The sequence below is a fragment of the Mauremys mutica genome, chromosome 6 (genome assembly GCF_020497125.1).
Source record: "Mauremys mutica isolate MM-2020 ecotype Southern chromosome 6, ASM2049712v1, whole genome shotgun sequence".
In the NCBI taxonomy this organism is placed as follows: Eukaryota; Metazoa; Chordata; order Testudines; family Geoemydidae; genus Mauremys; species Mauremys mutica.
In genome coordinates this window covers 90,706,107-90,724,093 of record NC_059077.1, presented here as the reverse complement: position 1 = coordinate 90,724,093, position 17,987 = coordinate 90,706,107, and the positions used below count along the sequence as shown (strand labels likewise).

The 17,987-nt window shown below is 43.6% G+C and overlaps 1 protein-coding gene across 3 annotated transcripts in view; it reads right to left on the bottom strand.

Annotated features, from left to right (window-relative positions):
• Positions 1-17,987, bottom strand: part of PGM5 (phosphoglucomutase 5) — a 136,289-nt gene that overhangs the window by 24,813 nt on the left and 93,489 nt on the right. For all 3 annotated transcript variants that reach the window (XM_045021932.1, XM_045021931.1, XM_045021930.1), the window contains 2 exons: positions 13,961-14,096; positions 12,441-12,624 (listed from right to left, as the gene is read on the bottom strand). In XM_045021932.1, the coding sequence (XP_044877867.1) occupies positions 12,441-12,624; positions 13,961-14,096 (320 nt within the window). The remainder of the gene's footprint in view (positions 1-12,440; positions 12,625-13,960; positions 14,097-17,987) is intronic.

The following is a 17,987-nucleotide window of genomic DNA, read 5'->3' as shown; positions in this document are numbered from 1 at the left end:
ATAAAGGAGCTCTTGCATCATTTATAAGAAAATATGCTATTGACCATGGTGCATCAATTGCGCAGGACATAATCCTCAAACCCAATCCAGGGGATGATGTGTGTTCACTGTTTGTGTCAGGGTTGAAAAGAACGTTGAGGATAAAAAAAATCAAAAGAGCAAGGCCAGCAAACCACACTATAACACACTATCTAAAATACCACCTGACCACTCAGAAGATGTCGTGATACTGATGGAATTAGGGTCTGAGCGTTTGTCTACACTTACAGCGCTGTAGCTACATCGCTGTAGCACTTAGTGAACACACTACCTACGCTGACAGGAATACTTCTCCTGTCGGCATAGTTACTCCACCTCCCCAAGAGGTGGTAGCTATGTCAACAGGAGAAGCCCTTCTGTTGGTATAGCGCCGAGTACACCAGGAATTAGGTCGGTGTAACTGCGTCACTCAAGCGATTTTCCACACCCCTGAGCAATGCAGTTATACCAACGTAAGTCGGTGGTGTGGACCAAGCCTGAGCCAATTACTATTTTCACATCAAATGGAAATACGGGAAGTGTGCAAGTCCTCCTTCACAAGCACTCTTCCCTCCAAAAGAAAATGCATCTCTCAATTCTGTGGCGGCCTGTTTTTAAACTATTTCCAGCTACCTCACCAACGTGTTTTAAGCAATGACCCCTTCTTTCAGCAATACCTGCCAAGACTTTGTGAAGTTAAACATGAAAGTGGCTGTTTTAAAAGCAAATCTTTAATTTAACTACTTGTGGCATTCAGTTCAGGGCACTGTATTCTAGTAAACAAACCCCTGAGGGTTTAATCACACATCATTCACATGATACTGAACGTTGTATCATTAGATTGCAAGCTCCTGGGGCAGGGACTGTCTTTTTGTTCTGGTTTTGTACAGCAATGAGCACAATGAGGTCTTGGCCCGTGACTATGGTAATACAAATAAAAAGATGACGACAATACCAAAAATTTGACCAATCTACAGTGATTGCAAAGTTGCTGTCTTCGTCGTGTAGCTAACTCGATTTTTCATCAGCCCTCTGGGTCTATCACCTCTCCATTAGTGGGAGTGATTGTTCAGATTAACCCAAGGAAAGGCAAGACCAGGATGTGGATATGAACGAGGCACATTTTTTTTCCCCTCTGGAATAAACTGGGCCCATGTCAGACTCCAGGCAAGAAAAGTTTCAGATGGTTCCGATTTTTATTTTTGAGTCAGGATGGTTTTCTTTTCCTTTACTCACCCGGAAGTGTTTTTATTATTATTCCTGTTGTGCACCATCGTGCTCTTTGAGTGTGGTATTCACACAGAGACTCCCTCCCTTCTCATGGTCATTTTAACTGGTGTAATTCCATTGAACTATTCCAGATTTACAATAGCATGAGGAGACTCAGGCTGAAAATCTGGTTGGGGGGGGGAACAGATTTCCCCCCATTTTCTTCTTCTCATTGTGCTGGCTCAAAGAAAGGCAGATGCAGATGTGGCCCCAAAAGATAACCTTGCAGAGGTAGGAATAAGAGTGCAGGAGACAGTGGTGTGCTTCAGCCCTGGCGGAAGCTGTCTGGCCAGCATGGGCTCCCTTAGGCCATATCTACACTACAAAGTTAAGTCGACTTTATATAAGTCAACAATGAGCCTCCAATTTAAGCAAGTTGATCTCACGTGTCCACACTATGCTCATTGTGTCGGCGGAGCGCATCCTTACCAGCAGGGCTTGCATTGAAGCACGGAGGACTGCATTGTGGAATTTTGGGTTGGGCTTGCAATGCCTTATGGGCCAAAACATTGGTGTGGGTGATTATGGGAACATGGCATTAGCCTCCCATGATGCACTTACCTCCCTCCTTCCGTCCCTGAAATCAACACCAAACAAACTAAGCCTTTTTCGCACCTTTTTTTGGTAAGCCTGGGTTACCTGCGCAGACGCTATAGCACAATAAGCTGTACCCCATTCAGCTGTACACTGTTGTTGTGAGCATTACACCTCATGCCTTATCCTGCAGTATTTACACAGCCAATTCAGGATCCACCATGCGGAACCATGTGATGCCACGCAAGCAGCCCTGCTGGAAGACAGAGCGGAGCAATTCGCAGTTGCTGACAACAGTCACATATCACCTTGACATGGTTGAGCACCATTTCTGGGCCCAGGAAACAAGCACTGACTGGTGGGACCGCATCGTTATGCAGCTATGGGATGACGAGCAGTGGCTGCAGAACTTTCGAATACGTAAGGCCACTTTCCAGGAACTGTTTGAAGAGCTTTCCCCTGCCCTGAAGTGCAGCAATACTAAAATGAGAGCTGCTCTGATGGTGGAGAAGCGAGTGGTGATAGCTCTGTGGAGGCTTGCAACGCCAGACAGCTTCCGGTCAGTGGGGCATCAATTTGGAGTGGATAAATTTACCGTGGGAACTGTTGTGATCCAAGTTTGCAGGGCCATCAACAGACTTCTGCTAAGAAGGGTAGTGACTCTGGGCAACATGCAGGACATAGTGGATGGTTTTGCTGCGATGGGGTTCCCTAACAGCGGTGGGGTGATAGATGGCACGCGTATCCCTATCGTGCCACCACAGCACCTTGCCAAAGACTACATAAACCGAAAGGGGTACTTCTCAATACTGTTGCAAGCGCGGATGGATCAGAGGGGCCATTTCACCGACATCAACATGGGATGGTCGGGAAAGGTGCATGATGTGCACATCTTTAGGAACACAGGTCTGTTCAGAAAGCTGCAAGCAAGGACTTTCTTTCCAGACTGCAAAATAACTGTTGGTGATGTTGAAATGCCAATCATGATCCTGGGAGACCCAGCCTACCCCTTGCTCCCATTGCTCATGAAACCATACACCGACAGCCTGGACAGCAGTAAGGACCGGTTGAACCATAGGCTGAGCAAGTGCAGAATGGTGGTGGATTGTGCCTTTGAATGTTTAAAAGGTACTGGGGCTACAGAGGGGTAGCCAAGGGTAGGCAAAGGCAGCAGGTCCAAACCCTCCTTTGCCAGTGATGAATGGCGTGAACACTGCAGTCTGCCCCAGGGAGCAGGGGCTAGATGGTGACTGGCAGTAGCCATATTCTGAGGTGAAGTGGGGATAGTGGGTGGGGGTTCCCCTGGGAGGGGGAGACCCAGAATTGTGGGGGTACTGCTAGGGAGCAGCACCCCAGACAACAGGGCACCAGGGTCCAAGGAGGGACACGGGGCCAGAGGACAGGCGGATCACCAGCTTGCAGAGGGCGCTCCGGAGCTGGAACGAGTTAATTCCTGGAAGTCACCAGCAGGAGGCGCCGCAGGGGTGAGTCCGCACGCTTACATCTCTCAATACACTTCACTGCAAGCCACAATGTAATCACAACTGCTGGCTATTGCAAGAGTTGGTTTGCTGCTCCAGCCATGGTGAGTAAGGCCATGAGGCATGGACAAGAGATCTTGTGCTGCTGCTTTTCTGAAGACATCTTTGGGATCACAGATTGGAACTTGAGAAAAGCCTGCTTTCCCCTAGCAACCTGGATGGTGCTTGAGGACAGGCACCAGTGTAAAGCCCAACAAATAGTTTGTTTTTTACAAAAGTGACACCGAGTTGTGGGGGAAAGGAGACAAACAGGAAGCTGCCACCCCACCCCCTTTTTTTCAATGCTGCTTGCAGTGCACAGTGATCCCTTCCAACCACAACACATCTGGAAAAGCATGGTTGTGTGACCCAGATTTCACCAAATGGGGGAGGATTACTTGTTGAATTGTTTGCAGCTTAAGGGCTAGCACTAAAAATGTCCCCATTTTCCCTACAAAAAGGAACAGGAGTACTTGTGGCACCTTAGAGACTAACAAATTTATTTGAGCATAAGCTTTCATGGGCTACAACCCACTTCATCAGATGCATAGAATGGAACATATAGTAAGAAGATATACATATATACACACACACACACATATAGAGAACATGAAAAGGTGGAAGTTGCCATACCAACTCTAAGAGGCTAATTAATTAAGATGAGCTATTAGCAGCAGGAGAAAAAAAAACTTTTGTAGTGATAATCAAGATGGCCCATTCCAGACAGTTGACAAGAAGGTGTGAGGATACTTGACATGGGGAAATAGATTCAATTTGTGTAATGACCCAGCCACTCCCAGTCTCTATTCAAGACCAAGTTAATGGTATCTAGTTTGCAAATTAATTCTAGTTCAGCAGTTTCTTGTTGGAGTCTGTTTTTGAAGCTTTTCTGTTGCAAAATTGCCACCTTTAAGTCTGTTACTGAGTGGCCACACAGGTTGAAGTGTTCTCCTACTGGTTTTTGAATGTTATGATTCCTGATGTCAGATTTGTGTCCATTTATTCTTTTGCATAGAGACTGTCCGGTCTGGCCAATGTACATTGCAGAGGGGCATTGCTGGTACATGATGGCATATATCACGTTGGTAGATGTGCAGGTGAACGAGCCCTTGATGGCGTGGCTGATGTGATTAGGTCCTATGATGGTGTCCCTTGAATAGATATATGGACAGAGTTGACATCGGGCTTTGTTGCAAGGATAGGTTCCTGGGTTAGTGTTTTTGTTGTGTGGTGTGTGGTTGCTGGCGAGTATTTGCTTCAAGTTGGGGGAGCTATCTGTGAGCAAGGACTGGTCTGTCTCCCAAGATCTGAGAGAGTGAAGGATCGTCTTTCAGGATAGGTTGTAGATCTTTGATGCGCTGGAGAGGTTTTAGTTGGGGGCTGAAGGTGACAGCTAGTGGAGTTCTGTTATTTTCTTTGTTGGGCCTGTCCTGTAGTAGGTGACTTCTGGGTACTCTTCTGGATCTATCAATCTGTTTTTTCACTTCAGCAGGTGGGTATTTTAGTTTTAAGAATGCCTGATAGAGAACTTGTAGGTGTTTGTCTCTGTCTGAGGGATTGGAGAAAATCTACCTACATGCCTCCAGTTTCCATCCAGGACACACCACATGATCCATTGTCTACAGAGAAGCTCTAAAATACAACCGCATTTGCTCCAATCCCTCAGATAGAGACAAACACCAACTTACCAAAAGGTGCCTTCCCCAGCATCACGCTCTGCTGCCAACTGGTCCTGTGAAAGGATGGGCTCCAGGGTTAAAATCAGTTCTTGGCTGTTGGGGAGAATGGATCCTCTGCTTGCCTGCCTCACGTTCTCCTCCTCCTCTTCCTCATCAACAATGTCCTCCTTGTTGCTCAGGGTCACCTGAGAGGTATTCATGGAACATTTTGGGGTAGTGGTGGGGTTGCCGCCTAGAATCATATGCTGCTCCTCATAAAAGCAACATGTCTGTGCGGCAGAACCAGAGCGACTGTTTGCTTCCCTTGTCTTCTGGTATGCTTGCCAAAGCTTCTTTATTTTCACATGGACTGCTGTGTGTCCCTGGTGTAGCCCTTCTCCCCCATGCCCTGCGCAATCTTGGCATAGATGGAGCTCTGCCTGCACAGACTCTTCTCTCCACACAGCAATAAGATCCGCCACCTCCTGTGTACTCCATGCTGGAGCGTGTTTGCGGCCTTGAGTCTCCATGATCAGCTGTGCTGACGAGTTCTCCATGCTGATCAAACAGGAAATTAAAATTCGAAAGTTCCTGGGGCTTTAACAGGGGAGCGGCTGTTTCCTGTGTACCTGGTTGAAGTGCAGAGGAGTTGAAAGTGCTCTCCAGAGCGGTCATAGCTGAGCACTGTGGGACACCTCCTGGAGCGAATTCATTCGAATTGTACAACGCAGTGTCTGCACTATCACCATGTCGACCTGTGGATGTTGAATCAAGTGCTACGCCTCTCGTGGAGGTGGAGTACAGGAGTTGACTTTACAGGCCACTTAGGTCGGCGGAAGGGACTTGGTAGTTTAGACACATACATTATTAGATCCACTTAACGCAGCTTTATGTCGACCTAAGTCTGGAGTGTAGACCAGGCCTTAGTCAGAACTTGCAGCCCAGACCATTCAGAGGAGGCAGAGGAAAGAGAAAATACAGGAATAAAAGGCCCTGAAAACAGTACTGTTTACTCAGGGGAAAGGGATGGTTAGGTCCCCTTTCTGCCAAGTCACTGTATTTTCTTTCCCTCCCCTAATCCTGCTGCTCTCCATGGCATTGTGTGCAGGGCAAGCTCCTTTTTTCATCTGCCCGAGGGGAAGTAAGTCATTCAGAATTCAGAGAAGAGAAATGATATTTGACTCTTCCTCTTCCACCAAGACTTGCTTGAGAAGCCAGTGATATTAACAAAGCAGAGCTCCAACAAGCTTAAATATTAATGGAACTTTTTTGTTTGTTCAGGTATGTGCTGAAACATTTCTAGCACCATATACTAGTTGATACTAGTCATTAACTCTAGAAAATATGTAATAGGAATAAATCTCACATCAGTAAAGGGTTGGATTAGATGGCCTAATAGGTATTTTCCATCTCTAACTTCTGTGATTCTATTAATAATCCTTTTAGTTACTAGTACAAACACTGATGTCCAGTTTTTCAAATTTCTGGGCAACGTTTATTCACCTAGTATTTTCAGTATGCACAACCTATGTGACAGAACATCACAAAGAGGTAATGTTAAGAAAAAAGGTTTAAAATGGGCTTTTCCAATAGCATGAGAACTTCAGGCAAACAGAGGAGAGAGTAGCATATTAGCCATTTGGTTTCTCTTTCCAGAATTTGCTTAGCTAAGAAAATTGTAGAGTTCTTGTTGTGTAACCCTGGCCCCAATAAAGTCAATGGGTGTTTTGACCAGGATTTCACCCAAGGTGTCCACAAAAATTATTTATGTCCCATTTGTGTGAGCTGCTGAATGCTTTTTGGTGGGTGCTGATTGCCTTCAATTCTATTACCATGAGGAGGAGGAAGATAGATTAAAGGGATCCTTGCTAACTGGACCTGTGTTTTGGAAGAATGTCAGATACAGAACGGGGTAGCTCAAGGTGTATAACATTATTGTCATTTAAACTTTTCAGGTTCCAAAACCCCAAAAGTACTGTTACATATATTTGCAGAAAGTGAATAAACTGGGCCACAAGCAGCATCCAAGGTAACGTATAGGTTTAATTCCAAGGAATGTTTGCAAATTCAATTTTACAGTATTCAACCAACTCTACTGACCGCCAGCACCACAAGGCTAGTACGACTGCTTAAATACTCTCCCCGCACACTGTATCGTGTGTAGCAGCAACAGCACTGAGGAATGACTGTTTCATTTGACACAGGAGACTCTAAAAAGGCATTTACTCATTAAATCATGGTCTTTGGAAGAAACAATACTTATGCTTTCCATAACACTCTCTCAGAATCTGATACAAACTGCTCCCCTAACTACAGAGCCTCCTGGTAATGTAATACTACCAGCGTTTCTGGTGCTTGGAATTCTCTCTCACACTCACAGACACACATCTCCCTGTATTTACTTCCTATGCTATTTCCCAGCTATTTTCTTCCTCATTTTGTATTTCCTGGTGACAGATGCTTGAGCACACAGACTCTCACAAAACGGGGAATAACAGCTGATACATCTCTAGAAGGCTAGAATTCCTGCAGCACAGCTGAGAATACTCGGAACAGGGGCACTATAAAGACACAGCCAGGGTCTACTCCTTAAAACAACAGAGTTACATGCCAGGGAGAAATCATTTAATAAGGTAACAGCTTTTAGATACTGACTTGCAACATCAAACTAGAGATGACCCCCCAAACTGTACAATTACCATAGAATATCTAAACACTTGAGAGTTTATGTGGTTTGCATCTAGGCTTTGGGCTCATTATTTATAGAGTGTCCAATTGTGAAATGTCGATTCCAACCCTGTCCCTGAAAAGTTCCGGGTGGTTCTAGAACCAACAAGGCTTTCACTCAGCAAGCTCACAGAAAAGAATAAAAGAGCCATTCAGTTTTGATACATCCCCTTTATTTTCTACAACCTCGCCCCTATTGCATCTGGCATGCCATGAATGAAAATATTTAATAACAAATAATCGTTACTAAGTGAAACGTGAACAAGCATGAATTTGAAAATGTTGAAGACTTCAGTGCCTCTCAAATTCTAAAGGAGACTGAAGTTTTGTTTTTTGATGGATCTGAACTTTAATTAGGAGAAATATTAGTCGGGGTGGGGAGCAAACTGATGAAATAACATACAATATATGTGGCATAATATTATTCTCCTACCTTACATAAGTGCACTGGCAGATATGTTGTTCTAAATCCAACTATTATTATTATTGATTATATATTATTTACCTGATCCTGTACAAGACAAAATGAAAACATTCCCATAGAATGTAGAATTTATAGTCTAAAAGAAGAAAAGGGCAAAAAGGATAAACTGGGAGACCCATAAGATGAAATAACTTTCAGTTATAATAAGAAAAGATTTATTATTGTCATCAATGAGAACAGTATCAACTTGTGAGAAATCAGATGGGTTGATAATTTCCCAGAGGAAGACTGGATGTAATTTTCACACTGAACGTCTGTGGACATTTATTTTAGGCATCGTAAATATGCTAGTGGATGTATATGAGCTGCATGGAAACTCTTCCACAAGAACAAGTTTCATGGCTAAAAAGCTAATAAAATATGAAAAAAATAAACTTTGGAGACAGTATAACATAGAATCATAGAATATCAGGGTTGGAAGGGACCTCAGGTCATCTAGTCCAACCCCCTGCTCAAAGTAGGACCAATCCCCAACTAAATCATCCCAGCCAGGGTTTTGTCAAACCTGACCTTAAAAACCTCTAAACAAGGAGACTCCACCACCTCCCTAGGTAACCCATTCCAGTGCTTCACCACCCTCCTAGTGAAAAAGTTTTTCCTAATATTCAACCTAAATCTCCCCCACTGCAACTTGAGACCATTACTCCCTGTTCTGTCATCTGCTACCACTGAAAACAGTCTAGGTCTATCCTCTTTGGAATCCCCTTTCAGGTAGTTGAAAGTAGCTATCAAAGCTATCAAATGTTAATTTCAATGATCTAGCAGATGGGAATCCTTCCTAATGAAGGAGATATTTAAAAGCAGTGGGATTGACTTTCTAGCAGTATAAGGATAAGGAACAGTCAGCCTGTAATGCTCACAGAAGTAATGAAGGTGCAAGGGCAGCTTTGTGCTACACTGTGCTACAAGAGCTGGTTTTAAAAAACATAATCAGAAAATAATCCTGCCTCTGTCACATCAGCTCCAAAAGCCAGTGGGGCCAACTGTTTGCTGGCCTACAGTGTAACCAACTGAATCGTCAACGTGACTTCCTGCAGCGCCTCTGCAGCGTATCCCATCCAATGCAATGCATTCACCAGCAGAGAATTTGATCCACTGGTTTTGGAGCTGATGTGACAGAGTTAGGCCTTGCTGTGTAAATGGAATTACAACTGACTTGACAGAGATGGTTACTCTTGTATTACATTCCAGTCAAATTAACCATTAATTTGTTAGTGTTTGTAAAGCACTCTGAAGGTTAAAACTGCTACATATGTGCTATTATTTGCTGTATTTCTTGTCATTCTTACAATTAAAGGATAACACAAGCAAGATTCAGGCGTGCAAACCTATGGATACGTTTCAGTTCAACATTTTGAAGCACTATTTACAGGTACAATACGTATGGAGGCAAAGCATGTGGCCCAGTAACAATAAAGTACATGCATAGCCACACACACGTCAGACCCATATAAAATGGCTGTGGTTTTACTTCCAAGTATTATACACTAATGTGGTTTTATTTGCTCTTCAACTGACACTTAAATGTCCCAAATGCACAGCAGACTTCACTGAATATTTTGACAGGAAAAGTCTTATCTCAGAGGCAGCATTGAAATCTCATTCTGAGCAAAGAAGAATTTTGGCCTTATCTGTGGGCATGCGAAATAACTTTTTCCAACTTTTCCAGTGTCTGCTTCCTGACTACACACTCAAAAACAAAAAACTCGAACTACATGGATAACCTTTTCCATTCTGAAACAAAGACGGGGTAGGAAAACATCCAGAGTCGGTTCACAGATCTCTAATTAAAAGGATGAGGAGTTTTCATCAACGGGTTCCAGTACATTGGACCCTCTCATCAACGTGGATAATTTGGATTTTGTCAAACGGTGCCTCTGTATTTCCCAGCAACGATTTAATACCAGAGCACAACTGGTAATGAGGTCTTATTCTAAGACTTCACTATCTGGGCCAGGTTGTGCAGCACCCAGCACAATGGGGCCCCAATAAGGATGGTGCCTTTAATCACTACCAGAATAGAAATGTTTACTGCTACCAATTATTTCTACAAAACATACTACAGTTAATTTACCAGTACATTCTATTGAATTATTATAAAATACAATTCTCAAAATAAGAAATTAATTTTTGTGATGCATTATCCATGCTTTAATTGTGTTTGTTCACTGATTAGCCATTTTGCAAAACTTTGTAATCAGCTATGGGTTAGCTAGTTGTCCATGTGAATTAGTGAGATTCTATTGTATAATTTTTTTTCTCCTTTTACATCTGTAGAATAACACTTTGAACAAGCCTCTGAAAACAGATCTGCAAAATTTGCAAGCAAACTCATTAACATAGATCAAAACAAAGCATTTGTGTGCACATGAAGAACAGAATGGCATGTATGCAATTATTTCATTTGCATATGGTAGCATGGTATTATTTACTTATTACAGAGGTGCCTAGAGGACCTCACAGAGATTGGGCTCCACTGTGGTAGGTACATACACACACTAAGAGACCGTCGCTGTCCAGACAAACTTACATTCTAAATAAATTAATGGTTTTTCCTCTGGAAAATTTTGGACACATTTTCAGAGTCTGACCTGTTTCTTTTCTTGTTTTACAGCAGGCCCTTTTTTAAAAGAAATTGATTAGCAATTTTATTTTTATTTCAATGGTAGTACAGAGCTTTTTGACAAAAAATAAGGGCAGAAAAAAGACTGAAAATTGCAAGTAAGTTTTTAAAATGGCAAAGTTGACTAGTTTACCATTTCTGTGATTTTCCAATGGGCTTGGATATGACAACAACAGGCATGTGTCATGTTTCACCAGCAATGCACAAAAAGAGAGTGGTTCAATGGCAGGTGGATTACTTGTATCATCTGGATTCAATAATGAATGGAAACTATAAAGAATCTGAGCAGAATCTCATGACAATGGTTTCAACAGACTGTAGAGTAGGATTTGCAAGGGCCTGGTCAGGTCAAGATGATTCACAAACCACAATAATTACGACAATCTAGACTTGGGTTTAGCATGTACCTGGACATTTTCTGTAAGATTTGATGCAAAGTCCTTGGAGGTCGATTATTTTCCACAGAAGGGTTGTGGGGTCTGACTACACCTATTAAAAAAACCCTAACATGCTGTATCTGGAGATTGAAAGCACAAGGCTGGCACGAGTTGCAAAAGTTAATGTATTTTTTAAAAGATCTGATGAAAATGTTCCTTCATTTTAGTTCGTCAAAATCCATGAAACCAGCGCTGAACACTTTGAAAAAAAAATCCCCTGAAAGATCTAGCAGTAAATGAAGAGTTTAGCGCCAATCACATGTGACTGTGAGAAAGGTCCAGAACCGAGAAACCAGTCAGCAGGGAAGAACGTTGGTTATAGGGTCAGTACCAGTGGCTAGATTGTTTCACAAGCAAGTCAAGTCAAGAAGAGTTGCTGAAGAGGATACATGCACTAGAAGATTATCAGCATTTTGTATGACACATACAAATATATGCTATGGTGTGGGATGATCTGATTATATATATTAAGAGACAGTATATTTTTAGGCATAAAAATGGTTAACATTTGAAGAACAAAGAGAAAATGACAAGGAAGAGGAAAACCCAGAATAAGAGCTCTTGCCAAAAATTAATCCCAACGTGGATTTATTTTAATCTAGGAAAGAGAAAATCATGAAAAAAAAGAATATATTTAAATATGAGTCACACTTTATATTCACAGTATCTCTTTATACACATTTCCACCAGGAAATAAAAATATTACTAGTATTGACCATGTCATGAATTTTGTAGCACAAAAGATTTAGTTTGGACTGTAGTTTAAGGCAGCAGATGTTTTCAGTTTGAATTGGAATGAGTGAAAACAGCAAAAGGAAGGATTTTAATTTCTTCTTGATACCATGCTTTATTCTTGGCGTTCTTAGGCAACTTGCTATTACCTGAGCTCTATTGTGTTGGTAAAATTCTCCCTTGCTTACATCCTACGTGACCTCACTGATTTCAGTGGTGTGCATTGAGAGTAAGTTAACTGTTTTCTAAATGGGGAAAAGTACTGCTATGTTACACTAACCACAGAAAATCATGATTCTACAAATAAAAGATTTTTTTTCTGTCCTTGAGTTAATAACTATAAAAGGATTGTGTATTGTTGTAAAACATTATGGTTCCCCTCTCCCCCATACACACCTCCCCATTATCTTGGAAAAGATTATTTTTGTGCTTTCATACCTGTCTTTTGGTCACAGTGCCATCTACAGGATCCACATATTCAAAGCTGTCTGTTTTTTCCACACGGTAGACATTGTTCCCAACAGCAAACTGCTGATTACTGAATGATTTGTCAATGATCAAAGCCTCCAGGTCTCTCATTATGAAATACGCTGTTCTGGGTTCCAATGCTTCATAATCAAATCTTTAACGTAATGAAAAGAAAAGTAGTATGAAGAAATATGTAAGCTCCACCCAGCAGAAAGATTCTGGTTTCACAGAGCATGAGATGCTCACAATTAGTAATTTACAGCAGACATGGAAAATCAGGCATGCAACTGAAGCGCCTAGTGCAAATGAAAACAGCTCTTCCATTTACTTACACACTTTTGTGCTCCTAAGTCCTCCATTCCATGAAATGTGCAAATCTGTCAATTAAGTTTAAGAGAAAACTGTGTGCCCTACGTGGTTAATGCACTTACATGCTTAAAAAGACAGGTCCACCCTCAACCCCTCTCCCCCTTGACACATCTGTGCTCTCTTGTTGGGCCACTAACACAAAGTCTGCAGACCGTGTAGAGTCAAAAAGTCATCTCCTGCTGGGAGTCTGGCGTTAGCAGCAAAGGAATTAACAATAAGAGAACAAGGTTATCAGCTCTGGCCTTCTCCCCAGTCTTGGCTGCCCTTAGAGTTTCTGTCTCAGGGCTGTTCAGACCACACACTGAATATTTTCCCTTCAGAAAGCCACTCCCACCTCCTTTATTTTCAGCTGGAATAACCAACCACCTGCCTCAGAGCATTAGCAGAACCCACTTAAAAAATACATGATATACTTTTACATTTGAGATATTATTAGCAACAACAGCAACAACTTGCTTTCAAACAACACCATTTACACAGAGAGATCCGTTACACGCCATATAAATACCGCTCCATTGATATGTAGCCAACTCTGGGCTGCAGGGCAGCGACCAACTACCACACTGCATGGTCAATAGTCAAGGGGTAGAGAAAGAACTTTGCTAAGGAACAAAACGTTTTATGGATTCCTTAATCTCCGTAGGGTAAAAATTCACCCTGGACAGAGGGCCAGCACAAGGCCTGCACACCACGAGTCCCACTTAAGCCCTATTTTGAGATCTTATGTAGGAGTTTAAAAGTGCATAGACCTTAGGCAGGACCATGAATTTCACCCCCTTATAGAGACTAGGCAGGACATTGGTCCTGTCAAAAAGGCCCACATACAATAGAGTGCCTGGCACTCAATTTATCTCTTTGAAAGATGAAGAGCTGAGTAAACCTCGCTGGTTTTTTAACTTATGCTTCAAGCCAGTCTGGTTCAAGTTAAAGCTGAGACTTAGACCACTAACATCCCTAGGAACACTGTTCAATCTATGGCAGATTTTCATTCTGTGCACACACCTGAAGTGCTGCTAAACACATTTCACTATTAATAGCAACAAAGCTAATCAAGCCAAACTTGCCCCGGAATTATCCTAGGAACATGCTAATCTACTGTGTTTTGTAATAATTATCTGCACCTGCAATAGTAGTGGCGGCCAAATTTTGTCCAGTGATCTCTGACAATCTCTTCCACACTCTGCTTTCGAGCTGCTATGATTGAAAGCCAGACTAGCACAGCCCAGAGCCCATCCTTCTCTCGGATGTGGTCAGACCCTAAAAAGAAATAAGTAATGCACATTTATTAGCAGATACACCAATGAAAATGCCAACAATAGTTCCAGATGAGAAGCATAGAGCAGTTCGTGTCAATTTGTTTTTTTAGATACAGTAAAACAATAACACAGACATTTTCCAGACTGACAGCCAAAATAATTGTTTAAAAGATAGTAAGGAAGAGAGACAGACAGACAGACACGTCAGAATCCACATTACTAAAATTCAACAAAAGAGGGGAAATTACTTGGCTCCCAAGAGTGTAAATGCTATTACATTCTTAACCATTATGATTCCTGCTAATCACTGTGCAGAATGATATACATCAGGGTCAGCAACCTTTCAGAAGTGGTGTGCAGAGTCTTCATTTATTCTCTCTAATTTAAGGTTTCGCGTGCCAATAATACATTTTAACGTTTTTAGAAGGTCTCTCTCTATAAGTCTACATTATATAACTGAACTATTGTTGTTTGTAAAGTAAACATTTTTAAAATGTTTAAGAAGCTTCATTTAAAATTAAATTAAAATGCAGATCTTATCAGTTTAGTGCAGTGGTTCTTAACGTGGGGTGCAAGATACCCTTTCTGGTGGTGTGAGACATGCAAGATTTTTTTAGAAGGTAAATCATCAAAAATACAAATTAAGCACAGGCACATAAGTACAACTATTTTGTTTCATCAAACCTATGTATTTATTAACATTATACATGTTTTAATGATTACTGTAATATACAAAGTTTTAAAGTTTTTAAGCTAATTGTAGTGTAATTTTTTATAAGGGCTGCAGAGTGCTGGGACCAGGCCCTGGGCTGGCTGCAGGTACCCCAGGCTGGCAGGAGGGCTGAGCAGGGCTGGAGGCCCAGACCGCAGCTGGCAGGGCGGCTGGAACCCCAGACCAGCAGTGAGGTGAGCGGGGCCGGTGGCTGGTATCCCAGGCCAGCAGCAGGCTGAGTGGAACCGATGGCTGGGACCCCGGCTGGAACTCCCGACTGCTGCCGGTCTGGGGTTCCGGCTGCCGGCTCCTGCCAGCCGGGGTCCCGGCTGCTGGCCCCTCTCAGCCGCTGCCAGCCAGGGGTTCCGTTCACTCAGGCCGGCAGCGGGCTGAGTGGGGCCAGCGGCCGAGACCTCGGCTGGCAAGGGGCCACCAGCTGGAACTCCAGACCGGCAGTGGGCTGAGCGGGGCCGGCGGACAGAATGAACCCCAGACCGGTGGTGGGCTGAGTGACTCAGCCCGCTGCTGGTCTGGGGTTCCGTCCGCCGGCTCCTGACAGCTGGAGTCCTGGCTGCTGGCCCCGCTCAGCCTGCTGCCGGCCGGGGGTTCTGTTCACACAGGCCGACAGCGGTCTGAGCAGGGCCGGTGGCCAGGACCCTGGCTGGCAGCAGCATGCCAGTAAAAATCGGCATGCATGCTGCAGGTTGCCGACCCCTGATATACATAATTGGGACTGTTTCCCAGAACTGGGCCAGATCAGATGAGCCAACTCCTAGTAATTAAGCAGAGTACTCCAAATTACAGAGTTCAGCTGCAACTGCATCCCCTTGTCTGCCCAGATGTTCATAATTGCCCTAACATCTGCCTTGGGCCAACCTGCAACATGCTTCTACATACTCAAAGCAGAAAGGTTATGCAGAAATTGCAAGAGAGTAGATACTGGTGAGAATGAGAATGCAATGAGGTCTAAGAGGCATGCTGCTCAGTTTATACAGATGAGGGCTTCCAGAAAACTTGACTTTACGTTAATAGATGACAGAGACTTGAACGGAAAGACAAAGCCAAGCAGTGCCCGGGAAAGGTGGTGCTAGGACTAACCAGGGCCGCCCAGAGGATTCAGGGGACCTGAGGCAAAGCAATTTCAGGGGCCCCTTCCATAAAAAAAAGTTGCAATACTATAGAATAGTATATTGTCATGGGGGCCCCTGTGGGGCCTGGGCAAATTACCCCACTTGCCCTCCCAGGCGGCCCTGGGAAAAATAAACATTTAAAATCATTCCGCATCTCGGCACAAACCCAGTTTGGAGAAAACTTCTTTTCAAGTCACCTTTACAAGGTATCACTGGTTCTCAGCATCAGCTAGTGCTAAAAGGCACTAAAGCTCATTAAAAGAGTTGGACAAATATTTTCCGTCAAAACTTTTTTTGGATTGAAAACTAGGGTTTTTTAAAAAGCAGAAAAAATCACAGGCAATGTCTGCTTTCCTTCAAAATTTGTTGTGGTTTTTTTAATTGAAAAGCTGAAATTAGTCTGCCAAAACCTGAACATGATTTGGGGTTTCAGAAGCGTGTGGCCAAATATTTGCTGCTTGCTGTGTTTGATTGTTTAAAGAAACAATAAAAAAATTCTGCTTAAAAAAAATCCAAAACTTTTGAACTACCTCAGCTTGTGACCAAACGCCTGAGCCCATCCAGTCAGAGATTTTTCCAGGTTTCTGATACTCTGCTGGCTTCCTTGATTCATATCTGTGTCCATAACTTTAGGTTCATTTAGGTTAGAACATAAGAATGGCCATACTGGGTCAGACCAAAGGTCCATCCAGCCCAGTATCCTGTCTACCAACAGTGGCCAATGCCCAGTGCCCCAGAGGAAGTGAACCTAACAGGTAATGATCAAGTGATCTCTCTCCTGCTATCCATCTCCACCCTCTGGAAAACAGAGGCTAGGGACACCATTCCTAACCCATCCTGGCTAATAGCCATTAATGGACTTAACCTCCATGAATTTATCTAGTATCAGAGGGGTAGCCGTGCTGGTCTGGATCTATAAAAAGCAACAACGAGTCCTGTGGCACCTTAGACACTAACAGACGTATTGGAGCATAAGCTTTCGTGGGTGAATACCCACTTCGTCACTCATGAAAGCTTATGCGCCAATATGTCTGTTAGTCTATAAGGTGCCACAGGACTCTTTGTTGCTTTTTACATGAATTTATCTGTTTCCTAGAGACTGGCTCCATGGCATCCCTCACAAACTGGAGGGATGAGCCTATGTTGTGAAAACTGAAATGCTCAAAATAGCACATGCATGTGAATGGACACAGGGTACTAAAATTAAATTAACCCAGGGGGTCTCAAACTGGTGGTCGGGACCCCTCAGGGGGTCACAAGGTTATTACTGGGGGTTGTGAGCTGTCAGCCTCCACCTCGAACCCCGCTTTGCCTCCAGCATTTATAATAGTGTTAAATATATAAAAAAGTGTTTTTAATTTATAAGAGGGGGGTGTTGCACTCAGAGGTTTGCTATGTGAAAGGGGTCACCAGTACAAAAGTTTGAGAACCACTGAATTAACCCCTCTGGAGCCTCGGGGAATGCAGGGGAGGGGAGTCTCCCTTGGTAGGGTTGGGAAGGAGATAGGTGGTGTAAGACATTGCTCTTCTCATGTGATCCCTCCCCCATGGCTCTCTTGGCTCTGTCACTGTTAATCTAAAGTGGATAATTTTAAATGAAGCTACCCTCCCCTGACATGAATCTCCCTATGGCACTGAAATTAAATGTAGACTATAATTTGGCATTTGAGAAGTGAAAGAGATGGTAGCCCTAAGGGAAAAGATAACAGATTGGCTCTTTGTGTTAAATAGCTGTCTGCAAGCCTCAAACTGCTGAATGAGCTTTAGGGTAGGGAAGGCTGTGCCTCCCCAAACAGCCTGGCCCTGCTCCCTATCCGACCCCCGACCCCTGACTGCCCCCCTCAGAATCCCTGACCCATCCTGCTCCTTGTCCCCTGACCGCCCTCCTGAGACCCCCCCGGGACCCCACACCCCCACAACCCCCCTCCCTGCTCGCTGTCCCCTGACTGCCCCGACCCCATCCACACACACACACACCCCCGCCGAGTCCTGACAGACCCCCGGAACGCCCACAATCCAACCCCCTGTTCCCGTCCAGCCCCCCAGAACC